The sequence below is a fragment of the Nannobrachium achirus genome, assembly GCF_963921795.1.
Source record: "Nannobrachium achirus genome assembly, chromosome: 16".
In the NCBI taxonomy this organism is placed as follows: Eukaryota; Metazoa; Chordata; class Actinopteri; order Myctophiformes; family Myctophidae; genus Nannobrachium; species Nannobrachium achirus.
In genome coordinates this window covers 45,064,334-45,091,737 of record NC_137823.1, presented here as the reverse complement: position 1 = coordinate 45,091,737, position 27,404 = coordinate 45,064,334, and the positions used below count along the sequence as shown (strand labels likewise).

General features: G+C 41.2%; 2 protein-coding genes across 2 annotated transcripts in view; one reads left to right on the top strand and one right to left on the bottom strand.

Moving 5' to 3' along the window:
* Positions 1 to 50: 50 nt before the first annotated feature.
* On the bottom strand, positions 51 to 24,615 carry snx3 (sorting nexin 3). Its single transcript, XM_080744063.1, has 4 exons — positions 24,201 to 24,615; positions 7,766 to 7,861; positions 6,877 to 7,001; positions 51 to 1,308 (listed from the first exon to the last, which is right to left on the bottom strand). Exons 1-4 carry the CDS (start codon positions 24,366 to 24,368, stop codon positions 1,203 to 1,205), a joined length of 495 nt encoding a protein of 164 aa, XP_080600189.1. The 5' UTR covers positions 24,369 to 24,615; the 3' UTR covers positions 51 to 1,202.
* A 2,010-nt stretch (positions 24,616 to 26,625) lies between these two features.
* afg1lb (AFG1 like ATPase b) overlaps positions 26,626 to 27,404 on the top strand; it is a 29,484-nt gene continuing 28,705 nt past the window's right edge. Inside the window, exon 1 of the mRNA XM_080744568.1 lies at positions 26,626 to 26,722. Coding sequence (XP_080600694.1) covers positions 26,684 to 26,722 — 39 coding nt within the window. The 5' untranslated portion in view covers positions 26,626 to 26,683. The remainder of the gene's footprint in view (positions 26,723 to 27,404) is intronic.

Genomic DNA, 27,404 nt, shown 5'->3' with positions numbered 1-27,404 from the left:
GTTGAATTAAAGTGTCTTGAATATAACCTACGTAATGAAAATGCAAGCTGTTGTGTTGAAACAAGTTTTATAGAAAAAATATGACTTGGGAGGGGGAATTACATAGGGGGAAAATAAACCTTGCTTGTGCCACAAATGATCACATATTTCAAATTGAATACAGCTCCAATGATCTCATGAAAACATTAAAAAGAAAAACCCACAACGCAGGACAGTGTTGCCATCTCTGAAGCTGAAACTCCCAGGGTAGTCAGACAACACATTGCCATGTTCATCCATATAAACATGATGATTAGGCATGTGACTGAGTTACTGTAGTGTAGCAGTTCTCATGTGCAGTATGTGCAATACAGGACAGTGATGGTGAGGATCATCGATCAATGACAGCTTATATACTTATACATGAATGCATTTGACCTGTTTTATTGGAAAATTGTCAAAATAAAACAAAAATGGCACAGCAGTATATAAATCTCAAAATGCACACAGCCAGTACAAATACTGCGTTTCCCTCTGTGTATATATTGTTTTACTCGCTAGAAAATCATTATAGGATTATAGGAGAGGTGCTGGTTGGTGTACAGTACACACACACACACACACACACACACACACACACACACACACACACACACACACACGCACACGCACACGCACACACACTTACTTCAGTTTAAACAAAGGGCCAAATACAATGTGAGATTTACATGGCAGAGACCATCCAGACGTGTGTGCTAAGGTCACAGTTATGGTGAGCAACATTCCAGTTGGATATATATATTATATGGAAAGTAAAGTATTGTGGCATTTACTCAAGGTTTGCATACGTGGAACATTCTTTTCATGTTACTCTATAAATGAATACATACAAACATACTTCACTGATAAATACATAAAACACCCATGTTAGTGGCAGTTCCAGACCAAAACAGAAATGATTATAAATTATTTTCAACCACAATTATAACATGTCACACATTCTTAACTGGGTCAAATTACAAGGTGAAAAACAAGCACTATAGTTGGCATCGCTAATCAAAAGGGGAAGGAGGGACAGGTGCCTGGAAAAAAGGGAAGATCATTGAAGTGTTTGTGTGGTTTCAGAGGATTTTCTTTTAGCAGTTGAGAAAGAGCTTTGGGTTGCGGGGCTGAGCTGGGCTTAGCCAAGCCACACCAGGCCAAACAAAGCCACCGCGTTAGTTTTAGGCTTGTCTAATTTTGGACGGGGTGTAGGTCTTGTCCACAGATTCGTCCTGTAGAAACATGTGCAGGCAACGTTCATTCTGGGCTAGAGGGTGACCGGCCACTCTGAAAAAAAAAAAAACAAGAGCAAAAACGTAAGTACACACACACATTATAATTATGACATTAACTTTTTGAGGCACTTGTCCAAAGCAAATTTCCCATTCACTTGTCCAGGCACAAAAGTCACTATTTGTGGGCTCGCCTAAAGGCGAGCACACTTTAGATATTGTCATTATTTATTTATTTATATACTATATCAAGTTTTCCTCAATACTTTGGCACCTTTCAACTCCTACATACTTAGTGAGAAAATGAAAATAAAAACATCAATGTGTTCAGCTTACAGTGGCGACGTGTGCTATTACTTTTTACAGCAATCGGCCAAATGGTGGCGCTGTAGGAAGCCTTCGAAAGTGCGAACTTTGAACAGGTATAGCTCATGCTGTGTTATACATACAGCCATGAAACCTGTATACACTTATGCGTCTCCTCATGCCGAACAACTTTTACCCTCTAACTTTTGACCTCTGACCTTTAAGTCTCCCACAATTCGGAATAATATGAAAAACAGTAAAAATCTATCTCCTCCTGGGATTTTTGAGTTAAGCGCACAAAACTTTTTTCACATGAACTTTGGACCAATACGGTCAGATTGATCAACCAGATTTTTTTTAAAGTGAAATATAATTTTTTAATGATTCAATCAATATTGCGGTTTTATGCAAATTATTCTTCGGCCTCTAAATCATACATGCAAAGTTACACGTTCATGGCATTTGGCAAAGATGTGGAGGGTTAGTCAAAGTATCACTGAAACCAATTTTATTCCAATCGGCCAAAGGGGGGCGCTATACGAAGCGTTTGAAAATTCAAACCTCAAACGGGCATAAGTCATGACTCGTTTTGTTTGAAGACATGCAACTTGTTACACGCGTGCTTTGACTCGAGCGGAAGACATCTGTGTCGTTGTTAAGTAAGCTCCGCCCTTCGATTTTCCGCCATATTGAGCAGTTTGTAAAACGCGTAAACCCGCTTTTATTCTGGAATTTTCGCTCCACGTGCACAAAACTTTTTTTACGTGAACTTTGGACCGATATCTAAAGATCTGTCAGATCGGATTTCTTTAAAATTGAAACATGCTTTTTTAAATAAATTCAATGAATATTGCAGTTTTATGCAAATTATTCTTCTGCCTCTAAATCATACATGCAAAGTAACATGTTCATGGCATTTGGCAAAGATGTAGAGTGTTAGTCCAAATATCAATAAAACCAATCTTACCCCAATTGGCCAAAGGGGGGCGCTATATCATTTTGAGCAGTTTGTGAAACGCTTAAACCCGTTAGGATTTTTTTTTTTGCAATTTGCATGAAACATTCTACACACAATCTAAGGACCTTTATCTAATATGCCTATGAAGTGCACACACACAAAAAAAATATAATAATGAATATAGCTGCAAGCAGCGATAAAGTGGCCAAAGCCAAAAACACCTCAAATCATGAACACAGCCTGCAATGTGCGTGAAATCTTGCAAGCACATTCCCAATAGGTCAAGGAACAGATACCACCCTTCTCACATTGGCCTGTTATAGCGCCACCAGCGGGTCAACTTTTGCACAACACATTTTTGGAACAAAATGGACCAATCATTGACGTCAGTAACGTCAAAGAGAGCACTGCCTGCGATCTTGACATTTTGTACTTTTATAGCCATTGTTTTCCGGCTTGAAGCGAGCCCACAATTGTTTCGAAGGAACAATATTTTTCTAGTTATTATAGTTATTTGACAAATAAATAAGACAGCCCATGGCCCCCTCCACTCCATAGTATAGGCAGCCCATAGTCTGCATACAGCACAAAGCAGCTAGAAAAAGTGAAACGAAGAGCCACTTGTCGAACGCACAAGTACATTTTTAATGAACTTGTCCATACAGATTTATTAGCTGTCCCAGACAATAGGACAAGCCTTAATGTCATGCCCTGCTCTTTGTTCTATGGTAATAAAAGCAGTGGCCACAACCACATTTATAGCATGTTTATATCATGTCAGCTACTGTCTAACAAAGTATATAAATGACAAAATATCACCTTTTCATTTCTCTAATTACAATCTAAAATATATGAACCCTTGTTGTAAAAAAACCCAAAGTTGTTCTTTAAACCCCAGCGTCCGTATTGTGGGGAAAGCTTTAGAAGAAAATAGCAGCTCGACAAGCTCACAACGTGGCTCACAACATGGCTCAAACGTGACACGTTGTGACTTGTGAGCCCTGAGGGTCAACCATAGGGTTTAAGTGGTCAAGCATTGCCTGAGTGTGCCGCTCAGTGCATGTGTAAATACAGTTTGTTACAGTATGAATAAATGAGTCGTATATTGTATATTTTGTATTATTTTCTGATAATAAATATGGGGGACAAAGTTGTGGTCATGTAGTATGACCACAGCAATGGATAAAATGAATTTCACTTGCAGGAATACTTTGCCTATTGTTTTATTATTCTCCCTTTCTTTTTACATCCCCTGTTTGGGTTATAAAAGTGAACTTGCAGTCACTCACTAGGGTTGGTCTTTAGAACAGTTTAACTACATAATAACCCTAGCATCCCTATTCTGGGCATGTCATGGGCAAACAGTTGCAACACGATCGTCTAAGTATATAGGGTTTAAGGCACAGTAGTGTACATGATATTTTGTGGTTAAAAGATTGCCAATTTCAGCCAATCAGGAGAGTGTAACCATTTATCAGCTTCATGTTAGTGTTCCAGTTATTTACGAGTTCTCTCGCCTGAAAGGATAACATTTGTATCCTGACCTGAAAATACAATTACTGAACAAACACTTTATAGCAATAATTGACAATTGACTATTTTTTTCCCTCTCTTTTTTTTTTTTTACAAAAATATAATTTATAATGCACCTTTAAAGGAGTAGTTCACCACCAAAATGACCTTTCTATTGATTAGTCACACCATGGAGACTTGAGTTCAATATTTTTTTGTTTTCGTCGCATTCCTAAGGAAAAGAAAAAACTGATTTTAGTAAATATACCCCCATTGAGTCTGGATGGGGACCCAAATGCATGGGCTTGGATGGGGACCCAAATAAGGCCCTGGATGGGGATCCAAATGCATTTGGGTCAGAATCAATGGGGTTAAATTTAGGGTCAGGGGTCCATGGCGTGACTAATCAATAGGAAAAAAGTCATTTTGGGGGTGAACTACTCCTTTAAGTGTCTCAAAATAATGACGTATCCATTTCAATACCATCATAAAAGTTCAGCAAGTGATGTAATGCAAATGGGATTACAGCAGACATCTTCGGTATTAGCTAGTTCAAAGACAGCAATCTGAAAACTGTTCCGTTGTTCATGTGTTTTCCCCTTATGTTCTTCATGGTACACTGCAGTGAGATGGATATGTGTGAGGTTAAAATTGGGAGTGCAAATAAACTCCTCTTTCCCTGCCATTCAAACAAAAACAAAATGTGTCCTTAAAATATGTGCTGGATTCTTTAATAAAGAGTATTACGTTTAGGCACTTTCAGTACATTAAGATAAGGTATGCTCTTGGCGTGATTAAGGTTAGGGTAAGGATTTGGCCAAGGATGAGCTCTAGTGAGTTTCAATGGTGTGTTAATAAATTAGGAAAGGCGTTGTGCCTATGAGGCATACACACATTTCTATTAGTCAGGAGATATACAAAAAGAATAATCTAGGAATAAATTCCTTACCAACATTTGTATTCACTAATGTGTTTGCAAAGGTGTGTAATAACTCACAAAGATTGAAATTAAGTTCCCCCAGGGGAATCTGTAACAGCTGCTGCAAGTTGGGGTGCCAATAACCTTATTATGCAGCGGGGAAAAATACCAAAATCCCCTAACATGCTACTTTAAGCAAATTTTCTTTTTGTATTTTTTTCCCTTCATAATAAGGTCAATGGTACCCCAACTTTCAGCAGATGTCACAGATTCCCAGAGGGAAACAGAATGTCTGATAATATTCCCTAACTAAATTGTATTTCAGTTTTGCTTCTATGATAGATAATTTGTTTTATTAGCAAGTACAACATCTGCTTCTTAATTTACTCAATACTGTGAAGGAACTGTACTTTAAGGTTCACACATTTTGTAATGTTTCATTAATTTAGGATAAAAAGCTTCTTTTCTAGTTTAGGGTTACAGCCTATAAAACATTGGATCAACTACAATTGTATTATAGCTTCCAGCTTTTTTCTCTTCTTTTTCTCTTTAATATAATGACCTGGTAGTACTGTGCACCCCAATTATTGTAGGGGACTGGTTAACAGTATCAAAAAATCTATGCAACTATACCAAGAAATCAGGATTGGATTGCCCCCTTGTTAAGCTAATTCCACAAGGCTTTTAGAAGCTCCCATCAGAAGATACAGTAGAACATAACAAGACCGAACCAGTGCACCTGAGACCTCTAAGATTAATCTTTCAAGGGCAAATCTTTCACAATGGCAAATGTTTCCTACCTGCAAATCTGAACTGCACTAAACCCAGCTGAACCTTTAAATGGGAAATATTTAAGACAGGGGAAAGCACTCTCAAGGAGGCACTTACAGTACAGTTCACAATTCACATAACATTAAAGTCTGTTCATTGGAGATTTTAATTTACCCACCATCATCTTCAAGGACCAAATTAACCTGACTCAATAAGTTTTGGCAATTCTGACCCCGAGGACAAGTTCAGATCTTGATGTCCTATACTTTCTCAGGAGGAGGAGAAAGGATGCAAACACAACTTCTTCAGTTGAAGAATGCATTTAGTCTAAACTCCCTAATTGAAAAGTGACAGTTCTCCCTCCTCCTCATTTGTAGTGTGGCGATAATCATGTTTACCATTCCAAAAGATTTCCCCCTCACAATGCTCTCAATCACAGATTAAACAACACCCTCAGCCAGCTTGGCCGCTATTAAGTCTGAACAATGATATGATCAACACTAGTGTTTCATTCACAGGACGTAGTGGAGAAAATATCTTTAATTACAAACACATTCTCAGCTTCTATAAAAAAAAGAAAAGAAATCTATTTGTGGATTTCTTTATTTTCTCGACTGTCTACACACACTTAAGATTCTAACAGGCAACGCTGATGCATTTGCACATGAAACAAAGATAATGGCCAAGTCTGCAATCAAAGCAAATAATTACAGTCCCACTGTAACTTTTATTGTTCGACAGTGAAGAATGAAGACATACTGGATCAAAAATAAGCAGAGGTGCACACACCATCCCTCAAGGAACCGTGCGCTGTAATTTGAGCTGCAATTATCATAAATTACACATCAACACTAAAACAAATGTGGGAAAAATTATGTTGCAGGGGGTGCGCACTTGTGTCCTCTTTGGCAGTTCTCATCTTGTACGAGGTAATTATGAAAGAGAATTGAGGAGAATGAGAGAGAAGGTTTACCCTTCCCTTTGGGTTCAGTCTGTTAACAATACGAAAAGAAGTGACAAAGTTGTGTTTGCTGCCCATTATACAAAAAGTGTTTAATTGTTCACAAAGTGAAAAAGAATGTATCGATGAGACAAGACGCTCCACTTGCGTGTAAGCTAGAATGAAAATAAACTAAAGCACAAGTTAGTTGACTCACTTGTTGAGGAACTGCTCCAAGCCTCCACGCCGTTCCTCGATGAAAGAGTCATCAAATATACCGTCATCTCCTCGGAATGGGAGCTGGCGGAATAGCGCTTTGCCGGGGAGAGGAGGGACAACAACCTGGAGGAAAAGAAACCAAAGAGCTGTACGGATGTGGTTTATGTTTCTTCTTATTCATTTTATGCAAATTATTCCACTTTTCCTCCCAATTTAGTATAGTTATTCCATTCCCAAATTCCCCACACACTTGAGTAGTCTTGTTACTGCTGGCTCTTTCTGGTTAATCTTCAAACTGGTTGGTCCTAGGGACTACATGCCTCCTCTGATACACATAGAATCACCTGCTGCTTCTTTTCCCCTGTCAGTGAGGAGCCTCACTGGGAGGATATAGTGTGTGTGGAGAAACACCCTATTCCTCACCGTTCAACACCCCTAAGGCGACCTTAAACAAACTGTCGGAGTCACTGATGCAGTGACACTGAAACAATAACTGCATTCCCTGCCCTGGCTTCACTCCCACGAACAAGGCCAATTGTGCTCGTATGGACGGACGCCCAGCCAAGCTGGAGGCAACTCAGAAGAGTCAAACCCCCTAGTACCTGTGGGGTGGTACTGGGGGAACTTTATCCAGTACCATTTGAATAGCCATTAAATACCAGTAAATTAAAGAAAAAAACTAAACAAAAACAATTGTACAGCTTATACAGTACAATTATGTTTTAAATTCAACAACAGTACAGTGATAGTCACTTGCTTACCGTAGTTAAACATGTTTCAAATTCATAGAATTTTTAAATTCTGTCAATTCTGAAAAATAAATCTAGTGAAAGGTTAATGTATTAACTGAGAGGGCAAAATGATGAGCAGTTTGAACTATGGCTTACCTTACTCTCTCTCTCCAGCTCTGCTCTGAGCCACTCAAAGTCACTGTATCGCCTCCGCACACGAGACTCCTTCAGCTTGAAGATGGGCAGGTTGGTCTGTCCAAACACACAAAGTTGACCAGTGGACAAAAGGGAATTAAAATATGTTCACAACTTCACATGTTTATTTGAAAAACTAGGCAGCGGCTCATTACACTGTTTGACAGTGAATATGTTCCCCAAATGTAATGTTTCCCCAAAAACTCAGATGATCTGAGTTGGTACAGCAGTTAGGTAAAACAAGTGGTTGAAAATACAGTAGTTCTTCACGGATCCATTGATGAACATAATAGTCGAGTTTTTCTTCAATGCCAGTGCTTTTAATTCAAGTTCTTTTAATGAAGAGTTCCCCGGACCTTCCCTTACATTCAAACATGGTGGAAAGTATTTTCTCTCAAATACAAAAAACCGAACCATTCCTGACACTAAGGTCACCCATCAATATTGGAAAGGAGGAACCAATACATGATGGTCATTTTATGTCACAGAATGAATGAAAGCAAAGCCTGGAGGGCAGGATTATGCCAATTTCATGTAGCCAACTGATTTGAAATGTCTGCTTTTGAGTCCCAAAAATCAATTCAAATCCAACTTTACTGAATAATGAAAAGAAAAGAATCTTTGGGTGAAAAAAGGTTCTCATATGGTTTTCACCAAGGTCAAATGCACTTTACTGTATGTGTGTGTGTGTGTGTGTGTGTGTGTGTGTGTGTGTGTGTGTGTGTGTGTGTGTGTGTGTGTGTGTGTGTGTTCAAGTACAATTGTGTACGTAAGTTGAAGCACTTGAGAGTGAATTTCATATTAAAAACTGAAGATGTTTTGACATTGATGGAGAACAATGAAGCGCACAGCACATTAGAGCACAATGCCAAACCTCTTCACTAGTCTTGACAGCACATGGCCATCAGCTGACAATATACAAACGAGCAGAGAGAGAGAGAGAGAGAAAAAACATTTCATTGGCGGAACACAATCACAGAAGGTCAGAATTCACAGGAGAAGGAGCCACAAGTGCCGAGTGCTCGAGCGAGTGGGTGCTGCAGCTGCAGCATGCAACCTGCGAGCCATGCGCATGCATGTAGACTGATCGATGGATAGACTAAATGTGTGTAAAAGACATGGAGAGTTAACTTGACAACTGAGTAAATGGCTGAATGGAGGAGAGGAGAGAGGCAGGGGTAGTCATTATGGATCAGGAGGAAAGAAAACCGAAAGGAGTTTTATCTGCTCTATGGATCATTAACTGAACAGAAGCTGTCTAAACAGTGGCCATGGTCCCCCATTCTGACAATAAGTCAGATGGTCGCCCTTGAGCCTCCTTGAAAATATTTTCAATGTGGAAAACTCGAACGCCTTCTTCTCTATAGTCTGCCCACTCTTCAGTCTCTCAAATTATGGCTCTGCTGCACCTCGTCAACCCAGGGTTGGACGCATATTCACAAATTGATGGTCAGGATTCGGGTTGGGCCCAGGTTCATATTCATGGTCATGTTGTTCATATTGAAAATGAAGTGTAAAAATGTTAAATGAAAATGATACATCTGGCACTACTACTGACAACTGACGATGACACATTGTGTTCATGGGAATTGGAAACCGAATGCAATGTGACACATGTGAAATGCTTTACTGCTTTCAGATATAAACACAGCTGTAGTGAATGGAGGAGATCAAACTAATTTGTAATTTGAACTATCAAAAACCAACAGTCCAAGGAATAAAACAAGACGACGATACAAAGTGGCTAGATTTGGAGAGAAATTCATTTCCACAGGTTCCTCTTGAGTCATTGGCTTCTCTGGAGCTTAATAATGGAATAATCTCAGGTTGAATAATGAATGGATGAGTTGTATTTATAAAGTTTGGTGAGGAATCAATTGAAGCCGTCTTAATCAATATCAAGAGCCACTAGAATAGATAAGGAATTAGGGCTTTCTACCAAGCAAACTGGACTCGGGTTTCAGAGTATGGAAAGAGAAAGGACTTATCACGATCCAACAATTGCTTGAGGGAGACTTGAGCGGTCCCTCGCTTCAGGGAATAGTTGGAGAGAATGGAGACAGAGCATGTGAGCGGAGCGGAGCATGACAGAGACAGAGACAGAGAATTCCCTTGACCAAAGTCAAATGTATCATCCACACGAGTAGGCTATGTTTATAATAATAAATAGCCTTGTGTCAATTAATTTATACATCACCACCAGCCAGTCAAACGATACATTTTGAAGTGAGACGGATTTGGCTGAATGAAAAACACTCAGCACGAGTCGCCTCCCTCTCTCGAATGTGGTGATTAATTAACAGGATATAATATTGCCCGTCTTATAAAAAAATTATGCCTAGGCTACATAAAAAGTTAACTTAGATGGCGTATGTTGTAACAGACAGCTCTCCATCGAGCCAAGGCTCGTTACCACAGGCAGTTGCGTTGGGAACGCTTGTGGCAAAGGAGAAAGTGTTTCGGACATAGTAGCAAAATATTTTTTTATTTTGGCTGCTGACGTGGATTTATAAATTGGGGTGATATAAATACAATTAAATGGGGGTCTGTAGCCTAGTGTAGTTAGAAATCCTAATTCTAACACTAGTTCAAACATTAGCCAAATTGTAAAATAAATATAATAGGCAAACATTTTGAAAATAGCTGATCTACAACAAGCTCACAGCGCTCGAAAACATTTTATTGGGGACTCATACAACATTTCTGGGACCCATTTGAATGACCACCTGTGGGTTCCCGGACCCATTACATTGAAAACCTAGCAACATCACTGAGTCCATATATGTATGGATATATATTAATAAAGGATAAAATAAATAAAATGTCCATATACATTATGGGCATTCCCAGATGATGCCCTGTTAGGGTACCCCCTTATGCCCATATATGGAGATCCCCAGGCATCAAACCCAGGCCCTAACTCTCCCCATGTCATCAATATTAAGGACATACCTGTATCTGGGAATGCCCATATTTGGTAATGCCCATATATGGGCATGTTTTGACACAACATTGTTGACTATCATGCAGGAGTCTCCATAATTATGGGTAACTGGTCTGATATACAGTACATCACTGGCCAGATGGCCAAGGCCGAGGTCACATGTCACCCTGAGGCTTCTTACTAGTATGAAGATGGGATGAAATTGGGTGAAGTGGTCCTTTAGACTAGAGGACGGCAAAAACATCCCTAGGTTCTTTTAAATGATCATGTATTCCTATGTGATCAGGGACCCCAGCACCGGCAGAAGGGCTGGGCAATTGCCTGGGGCGCCATAGGGCACCAAGCCACAGGTGGCATTTCAGCGGCCGTTAGACTGATTTTGAGTGCTAGCTAAGGCAACTTACGGACACGTAGCCCTCTGTTCATGATCCCACCATCCGTCTCTCCGACACAGTCTGCCACCCTCTCAATCTCAATCTTTTTTAGCGTTTGCTTAATGCCTCATTTCTTTGCCACCTCCCCTCTCATTTCAAGTTGTCGAGTTCTCCCCGAGGCGAGGCTGGCAATGAACCCCCCCACCCTCCCCTCCATTCCCCCTCCCCTTCACTCAGGTCACAGGAGAAGTGGATTAAGCTTAGCTTTATTGCCCCACCACCCTTGCATTAAACCTCCTCTCTCTCTCTTCTCACCGTGGGCCGGCCCGCTGCGTCGTGTTACCTCGCAGTGTGGAGCACCGCAAAGTTAATCCCCCCCATGACAACAGATCATGGTTACAGGTAATCTGCCACCGCCGTGACTCTAATCCGATCATGTACATACCCAGAGAGCACACATGCACAACATGCACACACAAATGCACGGGCACACACTTGCACAGGTGTTAAGTATACACGTTTGACCAGTCGCACAGTTAACACAAATAATAAATGATCGCACGCTGCATTGCATTCTAACATGCTCGTGCACAGATAACACGTACGTACGCACGCACGCACACAGGTCTGGGCCACTCATCTCTTGACAAAAGGTGCTTGGAAGGAGAGAATAAGTCACCTGCCCTTTCAATCCCCTCTCTCAGTCAAAAGGGTATGATTAAGAGATTGGCATTACAGCACGAGGGGAGGAACGAAAGTGTGGGATTGAAAAGGGAGCGGTATGACACACACACACACACACACACACACACACACACACACACACACACACACACACACACACACACACACACACACACACACACACACACACACACACACACACACACACACACACACACACACACACACACAGTTTAAAAAGGCGGTGCGTGGGAGATCTACAAGTCAAAGATCAGATTTCCCTTGCCTCTGTTCCCTTCACGGTTGGTTAGAGGTTAGGGCTCGGGTGTCTCCAGTTACCGGCTCTGGCACCGATTGTGCCGGGGACACAGGGCCGGCCCACACCCCTCCTCGGCCATAGCATTTTCTTAACAGTTTAAAAAGGCACACTTTGTACAACTCACTTGCTATAGCAGAGCGGAGAGGAACACAACCGTGCGAGAGAGGAGGATAAGCATGAGCATTGGGCACATAGTAAAATATTCATTAAACCCAATTCATTCATTCGAAAATAGCAGACCTATAATAACATGAATCCATATTAATAATCTATAAACAAATGACGTGATAAGAGAGGTGTGGGAGAGAAAGCCAACACGCAAACCTCCTCCATATCAGATTCAGACCTTTACTGGGTTCTCTTAGTTACAAAGGCACAGTCCAACCCTGCATAAGAGAAGCAGGCGATTCATCATTTTAAGGTGACAATACTATATGGCTCATTAAGGACAGGCTGAAAAGAACCCGTGTGCCAGAAGAGAAAAAGCGAAAGATGTAGACGAACAGAGAGGGGGGGGGGGGGGGGGGGGCAAGATCACTCATCTCCTGTGAGAATGGTTCACGGTCGCCGATGCTGCGATGCATTAGCTTTTAGCAGGATGGATTAAGTCAAGTTTGAGAGTGAGCATCCTTAACCCCGCATGGCCCCTTCTTACCCCTCCCATGATTCCCCCTTTCAGAATAATGGTATTAAAAATGGCAACACAACGCCATCTCATTGCATCGTATTCCAAAAGGAGAAAAAATACATATACAGAGGGAACAAAAGCGATGGGGCTGTGGGTCTTTCACTCTACTCTCTCTCCGTGTACTCGCTTTCTTTCATTCTTTTTCGCTCGCTGGCTAGCTGGCCCTTGTAGCCCAACGGTCCCCCCCTTCCTCGACTCGCCTAGCTGACAAAAAGCTGCTTTGTTGCCATAGTATCAACTCCCACTTTTGATACTGTCATTTCAAGTAGGATATGGTAGCCTTGATACAATATGTTCCCTATTTCCATTAAAATAGTTGTCGGAGAGGATGCTGTAGACTTTGGATTACACTTGACTGTGCCTGACAACCCCCCCCCCCCCCCCCCCTGCAGCACCCCAAACCCCCCCTACCCAAAAACCGTCCTCGTTTTATTAATGACCAAACAACCCCACCTCCACCCCCAAATGGAAGGGAGAAAGAAGGAGAGAAGCCATGGGAGTATAGAGGAGGGGTGAGAGTGAGAGTACTATAAGAGCTTTTTATGTGCTCCTGTCCATAAACAAAGTGAGATCCCAAAGTTCCCTCTCCTGAGTGTGCCCTTTAGAGGGGATGGAAGCCAGCAGCAGAAGACAAGAATGCCCAATAATGCTTTTTCCTTCCACTGTATGCAGAGTTCAAAACCAACGATATGCTTTTAGGAGCAAGATGAGTGGAGTCCTCTCTCAAACCCACAAAGTGAAAAGAAATGCATTAAGGTTATATACTACCACTGCGAGGAATGACCTTTTTAGCTGAGAAATATGAGTGGGGGGTAAGGGGAGGGGGGATCAATACTTAATTCAACCTGCTACTCATGGTTGACAGTCTATAACCTAGACCTAAAATGTGCACAACACAAGACAAAAATGTCGCATAGTATGACATCTAGATCACCCCCTATATATAACCAGTTGGCTTTGGTGTGTCAAATTGGTCATGTGACAATAAAATGACTGCAGAGGGCCATGAAGCCTCTCATATGACCATCAACCCTTGCCGCAAACTATGTGGTAACTTTGAGAAACATCAGAGTTTGCACAGTAAAACGGAAAAAAGAAAAAAAAAAAAAAAAAGATTCACAAGATTTTCTTATGGTATGCTAAAATCCAGGGGTAAAACTATTAAAATCATATAGTGTAACATTCATTTGTGTAGTCTTTTAACTCACCCACTACCAATGATGAGATATGACAGATTTAATTTTTTATTTAATTTAGTTAAAAATCACAATGGTGCTCATCTGCTTTAAAGGAATCAGATCCGGTCTCTAAACGGAAACAAAAGTAGGTGTGATCAAAAAGACGAATCTCCATTGGCTCCCATGTCACATTTTGCAGGAAAACACCCATTCTGGACAAAAAATAGCTGCTATGTGGGTAGTAGTTTGGTTAAATAATTCTGTAGTAAATGAGTTAAGCGATGCCTCCCATAGCTCCGTTAATACGTCAATACAACTATTAATATAACTATCTAGGGAAGTGCGCTCGAAAATTAACGCTGCAGGGACAAGTTACACAGTATGACTTTAATTAAAATATTATCTAATAATTTTTAGATACTTAAAAAAAAAATCTAAAATGTGCTCTTTACAACTTCACTATTGAATCCATTTTTTGTCTTTTACTTTTTTGCATAATATTAAAAATGCTGGGTAAACATACTACCCGTATTTTCCGGACTATAAGACGCACTGTCAATGAATGGTCTATTTTCAAACTGTTTCCATATATAAGGCGCACCGGACTATAAGGCGCACATAATAGACGCTACCGTTGCGTTATGCATCCAACAGATGGAGCTGTGCTAAAGGGAATGTCAATGTCAATGAATGATCCATATATAAGGCGCACTGGACTATAAGGCGCACTGTAGTTTTTTGCGAAAATTAAAGGCTTTTAAGTGCGCCTTATAGTCCGGAAAATACGGGTAATCGATTTCTTTTTTTGGGAGACAGCTATTGATAAGCATTACTCAGCGTTTTTTGTACTTTATTACCTTATTTTACCATAATCTTACCAAAACGAATTGTTACAGCCACAGCCCTACAGACCCTCCACCTGTAGAGGAGTGCCACTGTATGCGTGACTGGTCTATATAGTCATCACAGGGGCTAAGATAACCATTCTACAAACAAGGCAACTGACTGCACACAGCTGGGTGAGAAAGGAGATAAGTGGGAAGGGAGGGGGGGGAGAGGGGGTGGCTTTCTGCCCTCCCATGGGTGGGGAGACAAGGATGGGGAGCAAACGGTCCAGCTTCTCCCACCCCCTGGCCCGATTCATTCTTCTCCCCTCTCAATGAAGGGATTAGGCAGACTCACTCGGTACGAACGTAAGGACTCTCTCTTGAATTGGGATGGATTGGGGAGGGTGGGTGTGCAGTGAGAACTGAGCTGAAGGGGTTGGGAGCCAAGTGATAAAACAGAGATTTTATGGCATAATTAAAAGAAAATACATTCAAATTTGGTGCCCCGATATTAGAAGCATGGTTTAACAGAAAGTCCCAAACAAAGCCTGTGCTACGCATTCCAGTCCTAGGTATCATGCCCATCACTTTCGCTTGCAGCAAAATGCCTCTAAAGAAAGGAGAAGAAAGGAGGAGTAGGAGAATCGAAGCAAAGTTGACACCACGTTTGTTAAGAAGTAAGGGATGCTCCTCTTCTTCTGTGCTCTTATGCAAAGCAGGGTCACAGAGGGTTACGAGGCGCACAATAATGCTGATTACACGCATATGCTAATTATTACACGCTAATCAAGTACAGTAGTCTTATATCCAACACTAATGCCTGGAGACGGCTTCTTTTTTCTTCCATCCTTAAAAAAGGTAAGGAAACTATAAATACTTGAGGGCGCTAACCAATTGAATTGCTCCAGGCCACTAACCACAGGGATGTCAGTCACACCACAAACGAAAACCAAGGAAAAGCCTAGGCAATCATACATAGTGGGAAGACTGCTGACAATCTCAGACTTTTCCATAGCGCCTAACCGCCTACACATAAAAAAAAACAAGAAGAACTCAATCAATCAAGAAGAACTCAATCAATACTAAACAAATTAATGACAGCTAGAACAGATGGAAAATACAGCAATCCTGAAATGTATTGGACAGGAAACTTTTCTCTAATCATGAAAAGTATTTTAATTCATATGGAACACTATAACTTTGTTTGTTCGTTGTTTGTTCTACCGTCTAACTGGTTCTTAAACTAGTAGGGGTGGAGTTTGGAGATCAAATCATGATCGCTAAAAAGAATGTTATTATAAACTCCGGCTCAAATTATTTCAAATAGACGGTACTGTGCCTAAATGATGTGCTAATTCACCCAGAGGTGAAGTAAGCTGAAGAAGAGCCCATTGTACCAACTGTAGTGATGGTGCGACTAAAGACCTAGGAGCCTATAGGTGCCCGGACCGCTACCCTAGCCGTCCAGGCCCTAAAGGCCCCATTTATACTTGACATTAAGCGGGCAGGCCCTATGTAATGTTGGGTATCAGCAGCCAATTTAAGCACAGATAACATGGCAGCCAAAATCTTTGGGGGGAGGCAGTATAGAGACGAGGAATACTGCATGTTTTTTGTGAGGGTTCCCACCCTAGGAGACACTGGGAGAACATGCAAACTCCACACAGAAAGGCCCGGGTATGGTTTGTGCCCGGGTAGCTCAGTCGGTAGAGCTCTCGCCTTTGTACCGCAAGGTCATGGGTTCGATTCCGGGCACCGCCAACTCAGCGTATGAGTAGCACAGCTTGGCAAGTCGTGCGGCAAGTACTGGGAGCTGGCGCTCCACCTCAGCAGTCCATCTCCCAGGGGTCTAGCGCATTGTAACGGGGACAGACTCCCGCGTGTTACCGGCTGATACCGACAATAAGCCACTCCCGACCTACTTGTATGGGCACTGATGACACAGAGGAGAGAACACACCCCCAGCGCCCACACACATGCCCCAGTGGGAATCGAACACAGGACCTTCTAGCTGTGAGGCGATTGCGCTACTGACTGCTTGCCACTGTGTCCCCCTGTATGTGTTGGTTGATTCATACAGACTGGCAGGCAGCTATAAATAACGTGACCTACCTTTTGCAATAAAATCACTTGAATTATATTATACTGTCACATCACTTCCTTATGCATTTGTGATGCAAGTGATGTAATTTTGTATTGCTTTTCAATTGTGTGGAAATGCAGGGGTGAAAGTGGGCCAGTGGGATTCACTGCTCTAACCACTAAAAACCGGTCTGTCAAATTAACTAATTTTCCACCGTCTTCAAAAGTATTATCAATAACAAATGCTAATAAGTACTTTTTTCTTTTCTTTCGTTTCAATGAATAATTTCTCCCTGTCATAAACCCACCTTCAACTGTTCTGGCCTCCTCGTGGGGATATAACATAAGTATTCATTTTGTCATGCAAGAGAGTTCTTCTCAGTAACAACCGCGGCAGACGCATACAGAGAAAGACTTACGCAGTAACACATTCACTGTTCTTTTCACCATCTTTTAAGGAATTCTCAAACATCATTTTGAACCCTACTAACTACACTGTATTAGTTTCTTCTCATTTGACATCAGTAGTGGCGAGTCATTTTTATGCCCGTGGGCCAAATGCGGCCTGAGGACAAATTTTATAAGGCCTGTGGCTTCATTCCTAAATTGTATTATAAACGGCACGGCAGGACTGTCAAACAAGAATATTTTCCCAGAGTATAATTCGTCAGGATTGTTGTCTCATTCTGAAGGGGTCAAAGAAAGGCTATTTTATTGTATTTTTTACCTTGCACGTCTGGTTACATTTGGTAATGTGAAATAAGGCTGAGTTATTTTTGTTTAGTTCAGAGCACACACCTGACAAAAGACCATTGATATTAAATATTGATGACGATAGTTAAATAAAATTGTTTAAATGCGATGCATATGTATGTGAGTTTGTTATGGTCTGACCAAAAGTATGTCAGGAGATATAGTCGGCCCGGTGTTTTAATATTTTGAATGTGGCCCCCTTTGAAAAAAGTTTGGACACCCCTGTCTTATTCTGACAACTTGGTTGCAAGCCCGGTCACGCACCAACAATGGCAACTCCACAAGCTCACAACGCCCCAGGGATGCGTTCCGAACTTCCGAGCCCTCTCCTCTACTCCCTGTAAACACAGCCACACAGGACTCCCAACACCATCTTCAAGTACGCAGACAACACAGTGATAGGCCGGATTGTCAATGACGAGTCTGCCTATCAAGATGAGATCAACTCACTGGCATTCTAGTGTCGGGAGAACGTGAACACCTTGCCCTCAACGTCGACAAGACCAAGGAGCTGATCGTAGACTTCAGGAGGTAGTGCAGAGAGCTTGCGCCTGGAAAGGGTCAGTGAGTTAAAGTTCCTTAGAGAAGGGATTTTCAAAGTGGGTGACGGGGCACCCTGGGGTGCCGCGACGGCAGTACAGGGGTGCCGAGAGATAATTTGATAATATTTGGAATTTATTTGGACACTTGAAGAAATATTTAGTATCATTTTAAACTTGAAGTACAGTTATTTTTAGTCAGTTTTAACCAAAATGGCTATTATCTCAAAGTTTTCCTCACAACATAATCACTAAAATATCGTCATGTTGCGATGCAAGGCGTTGTGTGCTTGTAGATCTGCTGTTTTCACTAGTTTAGTACATTTTATAGATGATAAATAGAAAGAGAAAGGTTTTGGAGATACAAGGTTTCCACCCAACAACGATGATATTCTATAAATTTAAGGTGCTGGGAGTGAAAATTATAATGTAGAGGTGTCTCTGATTAAAATAAATATTTATAGGGTGCCCTGAGGCAAAAAAGTTTGAAACCCCTGCCTTAGAGTACACATGGAGGAGGAGCGAAGAGACAGACCACACATGAGCAAAAAGGCTCAGCAGTGACTGTACTGTCTCCGCCACCTGAAGAAGTTCGGAGTAGGACACCGCTTCCTCAAGGTATATTACAACAGCTCAGTTGAAGGCGTTCCATCAGGCTGTGTTGAGGCCCTGGTATGGAAACTGTACTGCAGGAGAAAAGAAAAAAACCTACAGCGAGTGGTGCGATCGTCAGAGAGCATAATGGGAGGTGAGCTCCAGGTCAGGAACTGTACAAGAAATAGTGTGTAGTCAAAGCCCAGCACCATCAAGGACAAACATCACCGCAGTCACTAAATGTTCAAAACCCTACACAGCGACGGTGGCCGGGCAAGGACTACCTGCCGATTATACCAGTGTCAGTCAGTTACAGTGATACCTTGCAGCTTAATCCCATGTACTACGCCATCTTTGTCATTTTTTAATTTAACGTTGGTTATTCGAATACAGCAGATCTACAAGCAAGCACTTGTACCTTCTATTTTTGAATAATCGTGAAACTTTGCAAAAATCTTTGAATATATTTCTTAAAGCAAACATTTTTAACGAAAATCTTTGCATCTGGGGGTCCCCGGAACACAATATTTTGAGATGGGGGGGGGGGGGTCGGCGGCCAAATACATTATAATTTGGGGGGTCCTTACATGAAAAGGTTTGAGCACCACCGATCGCAACATTACGTTTTTCAGAAAACGTTTAGGATTTAGAAGACATTTATAGAATCGGCCTTGTGTTAATTAGCTTCCATAGCATATCATCGTGTACAGTACATCTACTGCTATTGTTCATGCACCTTGTCTTATTTCAGGTACGTACCGCACCGGATGGATATACGGTACCATGTGTAAATATGTAGATCATTAGTGTGGTTGCCCTCACAGGGCACCTAGACTATTATAACTTGATTGTTATTGATCTCTCTCTCTCTTTTCCCCTTGCCCCAGTTTCTTCTTCTTCCCTTTCTCTAATGGAAATAACAAAAACAATGGAGCTTGCATAAAATCATCAACGCTGGGAACACTCCTGTTTTAATCAATGACGGGTGCTCCACTGCAGTGATGCTACTAGCCCTGAATCCTGCGTCCCAGACGCATACTTTTAATAAAGGACGCATTAAAGTAAGCATCCCTGCATCCTCAGGATGCATACAACTCTATCCTTCCACCAGCTGAGCTGCATGTGGTGGAGTCTCCACAGCTGTGCGTTCTGGCATTATTGATGAGATGATTGAGATTGTCTTGTAAATCCATGCCTCTGTCCTTTATTAACTACAGGTAGCTATTTGCCACTATTTGTTTAAATTAAAGTCCTTTTTGATGTTGTCACCGTTGATACATAATGCGTGCGTCGTCGCAGGACCGATAAAATATTTCTGGGACCCATCTGAATGACCACCTGTGGGTCCCGGGACCCATTACATTGAAAACCTAGCAACATCACTGCCACTGCCAACGTCAACGTCGGACACTCAAATTTGCCCCGGTTAATTTTTTTACGCCGCCCGACGCCGGCACGACACCGTCTTTTTGGTGGAGCCCTACCCTTACGTGTTTGACGTTGGTACCTGTGCGACATGTAGAGCTTGAATGCCCGGATGAGCCTCATGTCTCCCCTTGACATAGTAATACAGTATTAAGCAAATTTCCGAATGGACTACCATGGCAGGAGTTTTAAAAAAAAAAGTATATGCCCCACCCACACTGCCCTAGCTGTTTTACTGTTTTCTCCAATACAGTTTTTAAACACAATGTGTCTTTTGTTGAGATTCTGAATTTGTAACCCCACCCCGGCCCATGATCATCTTCAAATGAGTCCAGTGACTCTGATTAGTCCACACAGCACAGAACTTTTGATTCAGTTTCTACAAATACCAATACATTTTCTTGTAAAGTTAAACAGCTTATTCCACCGATAGTTATATTATGTGTTGAAAATGTCATTATTTTCCATGGCCTTAAAATCATTGTTTTAATTGATGGCCTTCCTTTCCTGCCCTCGCATTTGGCACTTTGTGCCCTCAAATAATTTACAAGATTACATAAATGGATTATAACTCCCTAACTTTTATTGATGCATTTCCAATTACTTCCGGCAGCAACGTCGCATTGAACTCTGAAGGAAGGCTGGATAACAAGACAAAAATACTCTGCACAATCTGGGCATATTTTTCAGTCAAATAATGTCGACTTTAACACTTATGTACAACACCATTTTGCATGCTCACAACCCGCAGATGATGCGTTGTGTAGGTCTACTAATGGATGGTGGTAAGCTGAGACTCCATTCTAATTTTCTGACGCTCCATTCTAGATAGCTTTTTCTTTGAAATGACAGGACACAGCTGCTACTGCTCTGATGCAGATCATGATGTATTTCCAAACAGGGTTTTTTAGATTGCTCAGAGTGCAAATATCTCTCTGCAACAGACTTGGCTGGTAAATTCTGTAATTACCACACAGATTGCTCTTTCAACTTGACCTACATTTTCATTTTGATCGATTAAAGTGACACTGTGTGAGGTATTGCGAAAGGCCTGGTGACACCAGGTTAAACCTGACTCAGCTACAGTATTGCCGGTATTGGATTAGAATGGAACTGTGATCTTACAAGGACAGCTGCTGCGCAAGTTTACAGGGGGTAAAATTGAACTATGCGAGAATTTGCAAGGCAGACTTGATTTGACAGGCCTAATTCAAGGACCACCTTTTGTATGTACTGGGTGCAAGGTTAGTAGAGTAACAGCAAAGTCAAAAAGTGACCAGTTGATTTTGTATCCCCAACTGATCCTCAGGTTGTTAAATTGTAACTGGCAGGATTACAAAAGAGTGTTTGGTAATAAAGAGAGTCCCAAAACATACACAATACATATTTTACATATCATCAAACACACGGATTTTGGTCCTTGCAAGAACCTTCTCATTATGGAGTATATGGACTACGGCAGTGGTTCTCAAAGTGGATTCCAGGGACTTGGGGGTCTAAATTGACCCATACAAGTCTGTACTCTGACAGTGTACAAATGGAACCAAATGGACCCTAACAGGTCCATTTGGTTCCATTTGTACACTGTCAGAGTTGAGGGGAGACCTTGAAATGGAAAAGTTTGAGAAACACTGGACTACGGTATATGTATCTCCTTTGAGAAGACGTGTGCTCTCCTATATCCTCTTCAACTGTTGACCAGGGGGAAGGAAATGCAACGTGGGGGGTGGACTAGGCTAGGAAGGACCAGGGAGCTTGCAACATCCTGTCTCTTAGTTCCAGCCAAGCTGACGAATGCCTTTTACCGCTCATGCACCCCATCTACTATGAATCACCCTATGCTGGACAGCATTCTAAGATTTTGTAGTGGAATAATGAAGTCAGGATGACACAAACATGTTACACACATGTATAGTAACTAACCCATAAGTGTATAGTAACTAACCCATAAGTGTGTAAAGAGAGGACTCAGTTTTGGGTCATATGCCAAATCAGGTTGTCATGGTGTGTGACAAATACTATTATCTATCCTTTGCAGTGAGTAACTAGGGTGTGGCTGGGATTTCATCATCTTAAACGGTTTGCAAGTTTATGAACTAAGTTACCTGTGATCTGAACATACTATAGTGGGTGATAGGTGGCTGCTAATGTTATTACCCCAATCTTCTTTGATTGATTGATTGAAGACTTTATTAGAAGTTTGCATAGGAAAAGGTACAGTTTCATGACGGTACAGTTCACTGTTACAAGGTCTACTAAAAGGAGATCCATGAAAAGACTAAGCTTATTTCCACAGGAAACCATTTAAGTATCTCATATATATTGAATGACAGACGAATAGAACACAGTACTATGCAGTAGATATGTAAAGAAAAGAAAAATGAGAGAACAAAAAAAAAGAGTCTAAACAGTAAGTAAGTAAGTATATACAAAGAAGGGGCAGGGGAGGGTAGGGTTGGGCTAGGTTAGTTTTTTTTTTACCAGTTGCGAATGGCTGCTGCCTGTAAGTGGTTTTTCAGGGCAATTTTAAAGGATGCTAGTGATCCACACTCCTTTATGGCCTTCGGTAAGGCTTTCCACATTTTGGTGGTATAGCAGAAAAAAAGAGTTTGACCCTTTGTTGGTTTTGACTCTGGGTTGAAAGTGATCTAGTCTGTTATTACCTACTTTAATAGTGCAGTTGATCTGTTCACACAACACCACAGCAGCCACAAGTGTAAACAAAAGATGAAGCAGCAAAGATAACTTGCTTGATAGCTTTTCAGCTAAAGGTTATGAAAAACATTATATTGTTATATTAGCCGCGTATATAAATAAGCAGAGTCATGTTTGATTTCTCAAATCATCGGTGGTGTAAAGTAACTAAGAATAATGTTGAGGTATTTGTACTTTTTTTTTTTTATTGTGATACTTTAGCCTACATTTTGATGCCAATAGTTTTGTACTTTTACTCAAGTACATTTTGAATTCTGAGTATTTCTAAATTGCAGTTCAAATGTGAGCACTTTATACACGACTGCTCAGAAGCTACTAGCAACCGTTAGCATAATAGCTATTACCGTTACTCAAGAAAATGACCATTTGTCAGCTGGGACTTTGTAAACACGCTCAGGCTGTCTGACATTAGAATATCTATTCTAACATTGCAATGTCCCTCATTTTCACTTGTTAAAAAGTTGTTATAGCAAGTTAGCTTACAATGGCTAGTAGTAGTGCAAGCTAAATTTGCAAGATAAGGCTTAATTTACACACTAGTGTCGCTCGACATGTGATTGATTGATGTCAACATGCGTTGGATCGACACTTTTTTTCCCCTCGTCATTGAAAATACTGTCATTTTCAGTCGAGCTAAATGCTCTCTGCGAATAACACAGCAGTCCTTTGCTGCCGAAAATAGCCGATCTACAAGCTCACACGGCGTCGCGTCCGCAACGAGCTGTGAGCTTGTAGATCGGCCGTTTTCGGCGCACGACACCGTCGTACGGCGACGTGTAAAAGCAGGGCTTTTTCATTTTTATTTATTAAATAGTCTTCAGTGGTGGAAAAAGCACTCAAATTATTTACTTGAGTAAAAGTATCAATACTGCAATGTAAAAACTACTCAGTTTCAAGTAGAAGTTCGGAATTCAAAATGTACTATACTGTCTTGTCTTGTCTTAACTTAAAAGTAAAAGAGTAAAAGTTTTGGTATCAAATGTACTTAAAGTACCAACATGATAAAGTACTTATTGTGCACAATGTCCCATAGTAACTAAAGTTTTCAAATACATTTAGTGGAGTAAAAGTAGGCCTACAATATTTGCCTCTGAGATGTAGTGGCGACGAAGTAAAAGTACTGTGTAAATTGGAAACACTCAAGTAAAGTACAAATACCTCAAAATTGTACTTAAGAGTACTGGTACTTGAGTAAATGTACTCGGTTACTTCACACACACCATTGCTATAGTGTTTCCCTTCTAGCCTTTGGCTCACTGCTGCTCAGTGCTCACCTTCAGTCTGATCTCGTACGTGGTGAACCTGGTCCGGCCGACCCCCACCGTCTCCGGGTTGCTCACGTCGATCTCCAGAAAGTTGCTCGGCGGTCCGTAGGCGTCGTTCAGGTTCTGAGGCTTGGTGAATAGCCTCCTCGTATCGGCTATGGTGTCCGCAGCCATCATGTTGTCTGTCTGCCTTTTTCTCTCCACCCCCCCCTTCTCTGTGCTAGTGCTAGCAAGCTAGCTGCTCCCCTCCACAGTCATACACACACACACACACACACACACGATCGTTGCCTCACTCACTCACTCTCACTCACTCACACACACACACACACACACACACACACACACACACACACACACACACACACACACACACACACACTGGCTGCTACGCTTCCGATCAGCTGACGTTCAGCTGATGCTGCTGGCAACCTGGGGCATGTTTTTGTTTACAACCACACTGACACAGAGCAGTAATTTTTTCATTACATTTTTTCATATCACCTGATCAAGGTCCATTCCTTATTCAGCATCTGAGCCCCACTCCCCCTCCCCCAAGGACCACTGTCCACTGGTGGTCCCCGGACCTCTGGTTGAATTGAAAATCATTGACCAACTGACATATATATGGCAGTGATTCTTCAACCTTTTCAGTTCAAGGTCCCCTTGGCCTGTTTGATATGCGCCAGGTTACGGGCGATTTTTGATCTCTGTAACACTGTTCTCTTGATGACGGTTTTCAAATGGAACCAAATGGACGCAGGTGCCCCTATGAATATGATTCAATTTTTACACTCTCGAGACCGTAAGGGTCCATTTGGTTTCCAGTCATGTGATAGAATTGGCTCAAAATGCCAATAAAACACTAATTTGAGTTCTACGTGGATTGATTAACCACTAATCATTAAAGGCCTATACATTGATTGTATTACGAATGCATTGCAATTTCGAAAATAACTGTTTTTTGTTTGCAACCAGTTGAGAGAGGCGCATTCGTTTATGATTGGTTTAAATGTGGAGCGTTGAAAATATAGACCAATCAGATTCTAATGCGCTGTGTGATCGCAGCAATAATGAACGTGGTCCTAATAACGGACAGGCTAGCTCATTCATTCAAGAACCTGAAGAAGGACTTGTTTAACACAATTATTTGATTGTTAAATTATACTGGAAGTTACGACTCAAAAATGACAATTTGCACGTGCTGCTATAAATAAATGTAATCGTGATTAATCACTGATTATGAATGCATCAGTTCTCTCAGGTGATTCAATAAAGTTGTATTATTTTGAAACAACATGGCGGCTTACGCGTCGCCTTTGGCGACAAGAACTTTTATGAAATGCTCAATGAAATACATGTTTATGAGGCCAAATAAAATGCGGTGTCCAAGTTCCTGTAACACCGCGAAAGGTGAGATTTTCTCCGTTTTGTTCGGAAAACCGTTAACGTCGTTGGTTCGTAGCCAGGGTTTCCAGGCTGTTATGAAAGCAGTGCATGAGAGCTTGCCCAATGTAGCCTACACATGTTATTACCTAACAATAACATGAGTACATTTACTTGATTTACAGTGGTGGAAGAAGTACTCACATATTTTACTTGAGTTAAAGTATCAATACTGCAACAACATAGAAATACTAAATACCAGTAATGTCCAGAATTCAAGATGTATTTGAGTAAAAGTACAAAAGTATTTGGCATCAAAATGTACTCAAAGTACCAAAAGAAAAAGTACTCATGCAGAATGTCCCATTGCTGTGGTTAACCGTTAATGTATGTTTTGTAATAATAATCAAAATCTACCAAGTAGGCCTAATTAGTAACTCAAGTTTTCAAATAAATGTAGTGGAGTAATATGCTTTCCATGGTGCTGAAGGCCAAGTCTTAAGGCCCATTCCCACTGGGGATAAAAAAATCTGTGGCCCAGTGGGAATCAGCACCATGGAAAGCACTGGAATGCCCCCGCCCCCCCGCATAAATGTCCCGGTTTGGCAGTTTTCAAAAATGGTCACCCTAAGTAAAAGTCCAATATTTGGATCCAAGATGTTGTGGAGTATAAGTAAAAGTATTGGAAATCGGAAATACTCAAGTACAAATACCTCAGAATTGTACTTAAGTACAGTACTTGAGTAAATGCACTTAGTTACTTTACACCACTGTTGATTTCTATATGTTTGATGATGGCTAATGGTGATTTGTGCTGTCTAGGTTACTCTTCGAGCACACGCGATGCATCAACTACATACCTCGTGAGGAGAAAGACACACTCAAATATTTGTACCTCTAGTCAAATGATTGGACACTATGACAGCCTCATTCAGGACGGCTCCCTGGTGGAAGATGCTCAGCAACGAGATGCCCTGCTCCAGTTCAGTCGACTGCAGGGGAATCTCAAAAGCTACTCCAACAGTATATACTTGACCTTCTTGAAGAAGTCACCTACCCCAAAGGTAGAACCAAAGGGTGACCAAAGTAAACTTCACAAAGGAAAGATGGAGCCCAGGTCCAGCAAAACTGAAAATGAAGAAAAGGTAACGTTCTTATTGGACAACGTTATGGTAACACACAATCTATTCATCTCTCTTTGAACTAATTAAGTGGCTTATTTTGCATTTGTTAAGGGTCAAGAGTCTTTAGTAGCTTATTGTGCCCTCAATTTATTTTAGTGTGAACATGCACCTCTTAATAAGTGCATGTTAAATTCTGTGGCTCATGGGCACACTGTTGGGTAAGGTTTGTTGAACCCCAAATAGCAGGATGTAATTTCAGTGGGCTTTCCTGTCCGATCTCTTTCACTAAACATGATGCACACAACCTTCCTGTCGAATAGGAAGTAAACACTTAAGGTGTAATTGTATTAACAAAAACAAAACCAAAAGCAAGCTGCTATTTTTAATATCTAACATCTACTTTAGAGTTGCAATACCAACATTGCAGCTGTAAGGAAGCTTGGATTATTCTCTTTGTTTTTTGTTTTTTATTTAATAGAAATCCACCGTAGACATTATGAGTGTCTTTCAGTCTATAAATTCCATGCAGGTGATAATCTGCATGTTGTGCTGGTTGGAAATCACTCAGCAGACCTGTTTTGAAATTGCACATAATAAAAAAAAAAAGGAGCTGGGCAGCAGGACGTTGCGTTTTTGAAAACAAGTGCTTCCAAACTCCAACACTTAGGAAAATATTCAACTGCACAGAATTTATAGACAGAAG